The 12,176-nt window shown below is 30.6% G+C and overlaps 1 protein-coding gene across 2 annotated transcripts in view; it reads left to right on the top strand.

Moving 5' to 3' along the window:
• Window positions 1-12,176, top strand: part of LOC107436844 (cGMP-inhibited 3',5'-cyclic phosphodiesterase 3A) — a 605,033-nt gene that overhangs the window by 541,616 nt on the left and 51,241 nt on the right. For both annotated transcript variants that reach the window (XM_087165512.1, XM_016048661.4), the window contains exon 8: window positions 997-1,119. In XM_087165512.1, the coding sequence (XP_087021638.1) occupies window positions 997-1,119 (123 nt within the window). The remainder of the gene's footprint in view (window positions 1-996; window positions 1,120-12,176) is intronic.

The raw sequence follows: 12,176 nt of genomic DNA, 5'->3' as shown, positions 1-12,176 counted from the left end.
AAAATATGATATGCGAAGAAAATATTTATAAATTGATAAAATGAAGTATTAAACTACATGTCACTATTTTTAAAGAATGTTCATATTTCCTACTTTCCGGAATTTTAATCATTTTAATTAATTTTTCTTTTATAGCAAGAAAGGAAAATATGATATCTGAAGAAAATATTTGTGAATTGATAAAATGAAGTATTAAACTACCTGTCACTATTATTCAAGAGTGTTCATATTTCCTTCTTTCTCGAATATAAATCGAATAATATCTCGAAATAATTACTTTTTATTCCATAGCAAGAAAGGAAAATATGATAACTGAAGAAAATATTTGTGAATTGATAAAATGAGGTATTAAACTACCTGTCACTTTCAGTCAAGAGTTTTTATACATAATATTTGTTCGTATCCTTTTCTTTTTATTTAATTTTCTTTCCATAGAGTGAATGAAAAATATGATATCTGAAGAAAATATCTACAAATTGATAAAATTAATTTTTAAGCAATCTGGGTCAAGGGTGTTCATATTTCCTATTTTCTCGTATCTAATTCATTTTAATTATTTTTTTTCTTCTATAGCATGGAAGTAAAATAAGATATCTGAAGAAAATATTTATAATTTGATAAAATGAGGCTATCACTCTTGGAACAACCAATGCATCAAAAATGTTCATATTTTCTATTTGCTGTATTTATTACATTTTAATTAGTTTTCATTAATTTTCACTAATTTTTATGCCTTCATAATGAATCTTCTTCATGAATTTTTATGCTTTCACTAATTTTTTATTTATTTTTTAAAAAAACAAAAACTAATTTTATTGTCAAAAATAAATTTGGTACAAAAATTTATCTGTATTAACAAAAATGTTATTTATATTAAATTAACTGAATACTATTGTTTGAAAATTTGTTCAGATGTTATTTAACTTTTCAATAGTTTCTCTTTATATTTGAATTGAAGTTTTGTATGAATCATTATTCTTTTCTTCTAAATTTCAGATCATAATCGCATGCACGCTGCTGATGTTCTTCAGGGTGTATATTACCTAACCTCTCAACCCATTCCGGGATTCACTCAATTACCATCTACTGATACTGATTCACCTCTTCATAGAAGCATAGGTATGATTCCTTTCAAGTTTCGAATTTCATTTAACGTTAAATCACAATTGTGAACAAAGCACTTAAAAATCCTTTAGTAACCAGTATTCAAGTTGGGAACCAGATGTATTATAAAAACTAAAAGTTAAGAGAATTTTTATAATTTGTTGATTATTTCTAAAACTACTACTACTACTCCCCGGCTCTACAGTCCATGAAGGACCTTAGCATCCTTTGCCACTCAACTCCATTTTTTCCGTCCTTAGCCCGCATCCTCCAAAATTTGATTTTCATTTTTTCAGATCTGTTTCTACTTCACCAAGCCCTCTTTCTTTAAGGCATCCTACCTCTCTCTTTTCCTCCAGTTTTCCTTTATATGAGCGAAATAACTGCTCAGCAATTTTAATACACTCTCACGATTGTATGTAACACTCATCAGAATTTAGAAGACAAGAAATAGAGGTCACAAAGTAGTGTAAATAAAGGGGTTAATAGGTGTTTTTGAGTATAGATAAAGGTGTTAATAGGGGTTTTCCATTTTAAAACTGAAGTATAAATGAAACTTTTTCAAATCTGTCAGCTTTGTGAAAATGTTTCTGCTGGTTAATAAAAGCATTTTAAAGTATGTTCGTTTGAATATTGAGATGTAATCCATGGGCTGAATACAATTAGTCATCGAGTGAAAAAGTTACAAATCGTTACAAATAGCTCAGCATTCAAGCATAACATATGGAATGATAGCAATTTCACGGTTTTGCACAACATGAGTAGCATGAAGTTTACTTATATTTTTCTTAAAAAATATTTTGTAAGTACGTATCAATGCCCGAAGTATCTCAATATCAAATGTGAGTAAATAAAAATGATGTTATGCATATTAGTAAAGAAAACTTTTGAAAATAATACTATTTTAGCATACTTTCAAATTATCCCACCACCCTGCATCTTCCCATAGCATTTTTGAACAATGGATCCCCGATTCCTGGCTTCCGTATTTGCCATTGTAAGAGTAATTATTGTTCAAAATGTTCATTTAAACGAGTTTTTCATTGAAATAAGTAAACGAAAGAATCTGGAAGCTTAACAAATATAATTATGCTGATTATCGATATAAGTTACATTAGATAAGTTAAATAATATATATAACATAAGTTATAGTTATACGGTCGTGAAAATAAGTGCAACAGGTCCAATGAAGAAAACTAGCTGCCTTCATTAGGCCAGGGATTTTCTATGAAACAATGGATATAATGTTCTTGTGATTTGGTCACCAGCCTTTCTTAGCTACTGAGAATGCCTCATTAAAAGCAACAAGCAATCGATGCTTTCGAAAATTCGCTTGCAGCAAAGTAAACAATCATTATTTATATGACTAAATAACGCTGCTGAAACACAATTTTAAATATTACCGTTTACAACTTAATCACTATTAATATTTCAGTGTTATCTATGATTTATTTGCAGTGAAAAATTAAAAGAAAAGTATTTAAAAAAATTCTTTTTTAACATGAATTAACTCACAGTCAAAATTGCACTTTTAAAACCATATAAATTAAATTAAAACTTTTTTTAAGGAAAGTAAACAGTCGACAGAAAACACCTGCTGCCGATACAAGGGAGTGGTCCAATGAAGGAGCCGACCCTATAATAACAACCATTTTATTTTATTTTATTACCGTCGTTGAAGAGTCGACCCAATTTTTTGAGTTTAAGATTACTAATGTTCAACCCCGTAGTCTTGCAATTTTAAATTCAATCCAGAAGACAAAGGAACTCTTTGATCAAGTACTAGGGAGAAATTTACCATTATGAAGGACTTTTTTGATAAAATTTTCCCGCATTTATGCGTTGTAGAAGAAAAGTACAAAAAACTCCCACGGTTAACCTGATGTCACTCTAACCCATGATACGTCTACCATACTGAGGATATTTTACGTAAGTACTGCGGTCGGTGCGAGCAGGAAGTGGAATTGGTATCGACCAATCATCGCTGAGATTCGGTTCATTGGAAGGCGAGAGCTCTCTTCCTTGAGATTCGATTCACAGCTCATTAGCCGCCATTGTCTATAAACCTTTCACCCTTTTCAAAGTCGAATTTTCTTTATCACACATAAAACTAATTTCTTTCTTAAAAATAACTTCAAAGCCTTCCTATTTTACAAATATACATACGTACTACTTAAATACTACATAATACATACTTATTATACTACAAGCATATATAGAAATATTTCTTACAAATATGCTACAAAAATTGAATTTTTTTTGAAAATTAAATGAAACTTTTTTCATAAACTAACTGAGACATTTAAAAAAATTTGATTTACCAAATAAATATAAGAAACAGCGTGTGTAATATAGGGACAAAAGTTCGTACAAAAATTATTTCATTTATTTCCACTTTTAAACTTAATTTTGTGACAATATCAATCTAGAACTGCCTTATCGCAAATGTTAGAGAACATTCAACAAAACGGATATTACTAAACCTTTAACTTCTAAAAGAAGTAGTTAATAAAGGGAGAAGTTTAGTTCAAAGTATGTTACACAAATCTTCTTAGTATCGAATTTTCCGTTATTAAACGTAACTTTGACATAGAAATGTGTAGGAGTATTTTAAATTACAACAATCCTATTGTTACTTCATTTCTAAATATTTAATGAAAAAACATATTCAACTGGAAAATAAATGTGAAAAATCTTAATGGAATATATTATTTATTTATTTTTACTTACAAGCAAACAAAAAAAAATCATGCATTATTTTTTGTATTGTGTGCGGTTAACGAATTGAGTCGTATATATTAAAATTTGTTATTTGAATTTTTTGGGTTATAAGAATTTTTGTGTGAGTCTTACATTTGACCTTGTATGAAAATTGGGTCTATGTTTAAATTTACAAAACATGTTCTCAAATTATTTGAGAACAAATACTCTGTGCTTTGAGCTTATTGTGGATAAACATGGACATTAAATGTCATGATGATATGAAGATAATATGTTGGGATGATAATTAGGAAGATAACACTTTGAAACAAATTTTTTGTTGCATTTATATGAGTACTTAATATTGTCTAATACGGGTGTGTTCAAATCTGAAATTAGCTTTTCTCCTAAAAATGTACTTTTTAATGACATTTTTAGCCTTTTTTTTGCCGAAATATACAAATTAAGAAAAGTTGTACATAACATGGAATCGCAGAAATGTTAAAACATATATTTAAGATAGTTAGGAAACATCATCAAGATTAAAATTGCTTAGGAACTCATGCTCGAAAATGTCGTCATACACGGTGCGTTTCTCTAATATGAGCTGCTCAGAAGCACGCAAAGGAGCAGCTCATTGCGGGGAAACGTCTCTAGTGGCTTATGATGACATTTCTGATCATGGGTTCATGTACAGTTTTAATCCTGATGATACATCCCAACCACTCTAAAAGTATGTCGCAACATTTATGTGACCCTCTGTTATATATGACATTTATAAACTTGCACATTTTGACAAAAAATAGTCTAAAATGTCATTTAAGATAAAAACTGTGGCTTGGGAAAAGAAACCGTTTGCAGATTTTAAATCAGCAATACGAAAGCATCTAAGACCAGTTAAAGAACTTCACGCAACAGAAAACAAAAAAAAATTGTTGTTTCCAAGCTTGGTGGTTAGCAACAACCATTGCCATCAACAAAAAATGGTTGTTGAGCTGCACAATGACGTAAAGTAGTGCTAAAAGAGCATTTTTTGAGGCATTTTTGTTCGAGTTGCTGTAGTTGTAATTTATTTGGTATATCGGTGCTGGAAACATCCTCGAGGATGATCCGAAGACAAGCCATCTCAATTTTGATATCCTAATCAGAGAGATTGCACCCATCCCCACTTCAGTAAACTGTGTAACCTGCGCAAAATTGATCACTTTGCGGTAGGACAGTTTAGCGAGGACCAATACCGCACACCCCCGGTCTCTTCTTAGTATGATTCAAGTAGACACCCACCCGCTCATTGAACACAGCCAGTGATGTTTGACATCGGTGATACTTTGGAAACCGTGTCTTAACGATCAGTCCACTGCTTGAAAACATCGAGATAAGTAATAATATGTTCCTGTGTATTTTGCTGCTATCTAGGGTAAATTCCAAAAACATGTAAAACACCTATTTGTAAACAATACTAAGAGACAACTAGAGGCAAAAATATCACCTTTGAATAATGTGTGGCTTATAACTACCTTACATCAAGATTATCAATTGCTTATTAAGCTATAAATAAGTATAACAAAAAACTATATTGTAATAGGTTAAATATTGTCTATGCTATTATATCCCATTTTAATGTGCTACTTGATCATTTGAATCAAACAGTAAATGAATAAACCTTTCGTTGCCAACTAATTTTAAAAAAATATCTCCTCAGAAATCATCTTTCAGAAAAGTTATTTTATCGTATAAAGAATAAAACACAAATCATATGTATTTATCACGTTTAAATAGCCATGCCAGATTCATAATGCGTGATAAAATCAATAAATAACTCATTCTTTTTCTGACTTCTTCCAGCTTGGATAGGTCCTCCAATAATCAATTCTCTGTTATTTCCTACTAGGATAAATCTTCTGACATTGATCATCTTCTCGGAAAGTGCACAGCACTCTCTAAGGTTCTTAGGTCAACAACGTTAGTCCATACTCCCCGAGGAAACAGGGCACCTTTGATTCATGCCCGGTTTAAGGTTTAGACTGACGAGATATTTATCAACACAAATATTTTGAAGCCATCTTAAAGATATTTGGTTTATGGCAGGACAGTTACAGTGAATAAACTCTCCGGCGATAAATTATTGTAAGAAGATTTTCTTCGCCACTAAATATTACTGGGTGATCAAGAAAACATGTAAATATTCGTAGCTAAGAAAACTTTTCGTAATAAATATTTCATTAATACTTCAAAAAACAAAATATTTGTTACTTCTATGAATTATTCAGGGTGTTCCGTAATCACCACCGTTAATATACTATTTTAGATTCTTCAAAAAGCGTACTCTACTCCCCGAGGAAACAAGGCACCATTGATTCATGATGCTCGGTTTAAGGTTTAAACTGACGAGATATTTATCAACGCAAATATTTTGAAGCCATCTTAAAGATGTTTGGTTTACAGCAGGACTATTACAGTGAATAACTTTCTGGTGATAAATTAATGGAAGAAGATTTTCTTCCCATCTAAATATTACTTGGTTATTAAGTAAATCCGTAAATATTCATAGCTAAGAAAATATTTATCTTAAATACTTAACTAATGCTTCAAAAGACAAAATACTTGTAATTTCAATGCATTATTCAGGGTGTTCCGTAATCACTGCCATTAATATGCTTTTTTAGATTCTTCAAAAAGCGTACCCTACTCCCGGGGGAAGCAGGGCACCTTTGATTCATGATGCTCCGTTTAAGGTTTAGACTTAGGAGATATATCAACATAAATATTTTGAAGCTATCATAAGGATGTTTTTTTTTTACAACAGGACTGTTATAGTTAATAAAGGCTCCCGTGATAAACGATTGTGCGAAGATTTTCTTCGCAGCCAAATATTGCTGGGTTATCAAGTAAACACGTAAATATTCGAACTAAAAAAAAACTTTTCATCCTAAATGTTAGACTAATTTTCCCAAAGACGAATTATTCGATATTGTGATGCATTTTTTTTTACTATACAAGATGTTTCGTAATCACCGCCGTTAATATGCATTTTCAGAATATTCGAAAAAGGGACGCATTAAGAATCGCAAATTAATATTAGTCAGTCTGCTATCGAAGTTTAACCTTTTGCGAAAGAGCAAACTTCGATTGAAAATTTCAGTCAGGCAACACATTAACAAATGCGGTCTCGTCGAAAAGACGTAGGGGGGAGTGGGGTCAATTGTAACATTTTTTACTTAGCTATTTTTAACTAACAAAAAATCCAATATATTATTAGTATTAATTGACAGACGAGTAAAGTAGACTATCCCCTACTAGAAAAAAAAATACCTTATTTTAAATGTTATTATATTAGTTATTAACAATTTTTGACAGTCATGCACTTGTTACAATTGTCCCCACTAGCGGGTTCAATTGTAACAGTTCATAAATCCAACTAAAACATAGTTAAATATACATATTATCATAGTTGTGATATATTTTCTTATTGATCAAAATAGTAGTGATATTTTAGGAGTAAAAATAATAATGAGCAGAGACCTAAAGGGTTAAACTTTTAACTTTAAGGGGTTAAAAATTTTAATTTATGATGCGAAAGGTGACAAATAAAATAATGCACATGCAACGTTATATAAATGATATAGGAAACTATTGGTGGTTCTTACAGAGTTAAGTAACGGTTTGTAAACATAAGATTATTTATTTTCAGCTGTTACAATCGTCCCCAAGACGCCATTTCAGCTTCATTTGTTAAAAACAATTCTAGTTAATTAACAAAACTAATCTTTTTTTTAAATGGGTATTAAGGTGTCCACTTACATATTCGGTTAATAATTTTTATTTGTTTAAACAAAATTACTTTGTTACAATATAATATTCTAATACCAAAAGAAGTACTTACGTAGCGTGAAAATATCTTTTGTGATGTAACTCTTTCGAAAGTTCATAAAAATGGTTGCCAGCAGGGGTAGATTTATTAAATACACCTTTTGCGCCACCTAGGAACCAAATCTAGAACCCGACACCCGAAATTTTTGCTCTGTTACAATCGTATCCTGTTACAATTGACCCCACTCTCCCCTACTTTATTTCCTTATTGCTTGAAGATTAATGGTAGCTATAAATTGATGAACGTTCAGAAGCAAGTAGTGTTTTTTATTTCTAGTGGTTTGTAACACATTTGGAATGTGTGTTGCCTGACTGGAAACACTATGCCGGGAAAGTTCATTTAACCCTACTAAGGAAAGTGGAAATAAAAGCATGAAGATCTGTTTTAATGCAAAAAGAAACAAAGAGAAGTTCAGATACAGTTATTAGAAATACTAAGTTACATCGGATAATCAAGAAAATTTTAATACTTTTTGGGTTAAAAATATACATTTAAAGAGCGTTGAAGTTTAAGTCATTAAACTTTCAAAAATAATTTTAATAATCGGAAAACTATGTGTATGTAAAAAATTATATTAAGTAAGTAGAAATTAGGTTTGCCAATATTTTGATAGTATGTTTTAAGCTTTAGGTTAACCGCATCTTAAAGACCCGACGCTGTAAGAAATTCTAGATCAGATTACGGTAAAATGTACCGGCCTTTAGGGTGCCAGTACTTATTACCTTAAAATCCATTTTTACTGGAACATAATACGAACAAAGAAAAGTCTGATATACCGTCATTTTCACAACAAAAATTACCGTAATCGTCCCAATTAAATAAATATTACTGTAAGAAATTGTGATACAGTAATTTACGGGGAAAATGTATTTTACGGTAAAATAAATTTAACGAATGATGCACCCAAAGTGCCGGTACTTTATATAGTAATTTGATCTAGAATGTTTTAAAGTGCAAAAATTTTTCATTTTAGGCAAGTCTGCAGTATTATAATTCTTTGTTTATCTTAGAATTGTAGGAAGCAGCATAAAAGGAGTGTCATTTTTCAATCGATGTTTAACACCAATTAAAATGATTTTAAAATCTTCGTTTCAACCTTTACCAAGTCATCCGCATTAACTTTTCAAAACTGAACTATTGTCTTCGACTAATGTTGTCACTCAGTTAACGTAGCGTATGATTAGTAAAACTGAAAGGATTTGATGCTACCCTGTTTGAAATTTTAAACCGTATTGGATTATTATATAGCCTAAATTTGCTTCACCTTTAATATGATGCTAAGTTAAAGCCCTACTGTTGTTGTACAAAAAAATGACCACCCTTAAAATCCTTTGATCTAATGGTCAGATCTCCACGTTTTAAAACGCGATAATCACGATTCGAGCGGTGACCTCAAATATCTAATTAATAAATTTAGGTGATATTTTAAGCCGCGAAATCAGACACAAAAGAGTACTTTCCCTAAATAAACATTATTTTTTTTCAGCGGATTCGAATTTCTGATCTTTAAAGTATAGGGGGTAATCTCAATCTGAAATATATTGTTTCAGTAGGTTGATCAGAAGAGCGGTCCAAAGTTTAGACCCCTCAATGTTAATTTGACTTTTTTCGTGTTTCGCCATAATCTCGGGAACGTTTTAAGCAAATTGAAAAAAATTTGTAGACAGTTATAAAATTCGTGCATTCAGAGATATTTCTATGGAAAAAAAACTTTTAGTATACATTTATTATTTTATTTAATAATAGTCGATAAACGTTTGAATTGTAAAGTATACAGTTTCTTACTTCCTTTAAGAGAATGCTGCAAATTAAACTGCTTCGTAAAAATTTGTCAAATAACTTCTGATAAATGGACTTTAAAAATACGACTTTTTTTTTTAAACCAAAATATTGGGACCATATTTCCCTGATTGCGGCTATTATATTTTGGCTGTCAGACATCCAAATCAGTCGGTAAAAAGGTATGTTTATTCAGAGAAAACGTTTTTGCGTCTGATTTTGTAACTTAAAATATCATCTGCACTAAATAATTAGCATGTTTTAAGTCACCCCCTCAAACCATTAAGATTGAGTCCTCGAACGTAAAGATCCAATCATTAGGATCAAAATATATTCTGGATGATCCGTCTATTTTCTGCGCATCGTATTTCTGAGAAATCACTACATATCAACTTGAATAGAAATATTATTTTATTTGAATACTTGTGAAGATTGCACCATTATGTGGTTCCTTTTATCGATATTATGAATAAACATTTGGACCCATTCTTCCGACAGTGAGAAGTAGATAATATCATTTGCGCTCGACTAAAACATTCCTATTTATTTGCCCATGTATCATGATTACAGTAATCTCAGAGTTCAAGTGAAGCTATTTAAAGCAATCCCAATCAATGTACAGGGAAGGAAAAAAATTCCATTATAGTTAGTTACATTTTATCACGATTTTTCTATCAGCTAATAAAAATAGAACAGAACAATTGCTATTAGCTCTTAAATCGTAAGTAAAAAGAAATGTAGATACGGTAGTGAAGGGGGTCGGGCAGATCTAAATTAAATCTTTTCTTCCTGAGCAACTGAATGGCCGGTCCTCGTCTCAGGACTCTTGTTTGTGGGCCAATAAGGAAATCATCCGTTACCTAGGTAACGCGACTCTACAGGTGCCCGGGTAAAGAGATGAGCGATGGTAGGGATGGAAGTCGGGTACCTCTTTTCAATAGTAAAGTTATCTCTTTCGCCAGGGCAAAATCGATCGTTAAAAGAAAATTTTTACCTAAGCCCGCATTAAACTTTTCTGTCGCTCTCCTAAGCTTGCAATTGTCTTACTACGTTAATCCGTACCGACGAATTTTTCCTTTTTTTCCCGAATATAAGGGAACAAATCTCCGAGGAGTGGTAGAAATTGAATTTTGAAGGGGATGAGAGACAGGGTGATTTAATGGCAGCTTTAGTTTCTGCTCTTTCTTTTCGTTGAGACATAATAACATTTGTCTAGGCTCTAAAATTAGGTAATGTCCCTGGAGTATAGAAATGATGGTTTAGACGTTTAAGTCCATTACCATAGGGCAAAAGTAGATTCATTGTATCAAGTTTGCTCTTGTTTTACTTTTAGTTCATGTTTTCACCTGTTAGAGATAAAAATGACGGTGGAAAAAGAAATTTTTAACGAAAATATTTTATCAATTTTTTTTACAGTAGCTATAAAATAAATAGCCTTATTTCTTATTTCCTTTAACAATAAAACCTTTTTTTCTGCTCAAATTAGAATAAACTATAACATTATGTATGATAAAAGTTGGTAAAAATGGTAAAGTTTGTTAATTTGGTCATGATATCTTAGTGCAATGGCATAGAAAATTTTTTCGCATAAATTTACTTTTTTGTTTTGAATTTAATACTAAATGTTTGGTAAAAAGCATTGTAATTTTGAAAACCAGAATTTAAAGTGAACCATTACCATGTGAGCCGAAAAATTGCCAAATGAGTGGTTTAAAAACAGTATATTTTAGTTTTATCTAGCAGATTTCTTTTCGTCAACCATAATAACATTTGCCAGGCTCTAAAATTAGGTAATGTCCCTGGAGTATAGAAATGATGGTTTAGACGTTTAATTCCATTACCATAGGGCAAAAGTAGATTCATTGTATCAAGTTTTCTCTTGTTTTACTTTTAGTTCAGCTGTTAGAGATGAAAACGACGGTGGAAAAAAAATTTTTATCAAATATATTTTACGAAGTTTCTTACGGTAGCTATAAAATAAATAGCGGTATTTTTTATTTCCTTTAACAAACCTTTTTTCCGCTCAAATTAAGTTTCTCATTTATTTCAGTTATTTTACATTTTGTTATTAAAAAGTGGAAATAATAATAATGTAAATATTTTTGTATTATTATATGTTTGTAGCTAACAGAATATATTGTTTTCTCTAAGTAAATTTTTATAGATCATAAGATGGTGAATATGAAATTTTAATTCAATTATGGAAGCGAATATTATGAAATTTTCAGCTTCTTTGTAGCAAACTTGATACTTAATTTTTCAAAGTGCGTATGGCTCAGACTGAGAAAAAAAGTTTAGTCAAAATTACCAGAATATGGTAAATCTTACCGTTTTTTTTTAGATCTATGGGAACACTAAAAAGATCGGTAATTTTCACCGAAGTGCTCGAGTAATGATCTTGGTAAAATTAACTATAACATTTTATAATATATGATAAAATTTGGTAAAATTCGTAAAGTACGGTAATTTTATCATGATGTCTTAGAGCAATGGCATAAAAAATTTATTCGGTTAAATTTACTTTTTTGTTTTGAATTTTTTACTAAATATTTGGTAAAAAGCATTATAATTTTGAGAACCAGAATTTAAGGTAAACCATTACCATATGAGCGGAAAAATTGCCAAATGAGTGGTTCAAAAACCGTATATTTTAGTTTTATTAACCAGAATTGTTTTTTTTTTTTTTTCAAATAGAAATTTCATTACCATACTGAAATTTTAC

This window comes from Parasteatoda tepidariorum, chromosome 6 (genome assembly GCF_982258835.1).
Source record: "Parasteatoda tepidariorum strain Cologne lab strain chromosome 6, Ptep-v5.0, whole genome shotgun sequence".
Classification (NCBI taxonomy): Eukaryota; Metazoa; Arthropoda; class Arachnida; order Araneae; family Theridiidae; genus Parasteatoda; species Parasteatoda tepidariorum.
The sequence above is the reverse complement of the archived record's forward strand: the minus strand, read 5'-3'. Positions and strand labels throughout refer to the sequence as shown.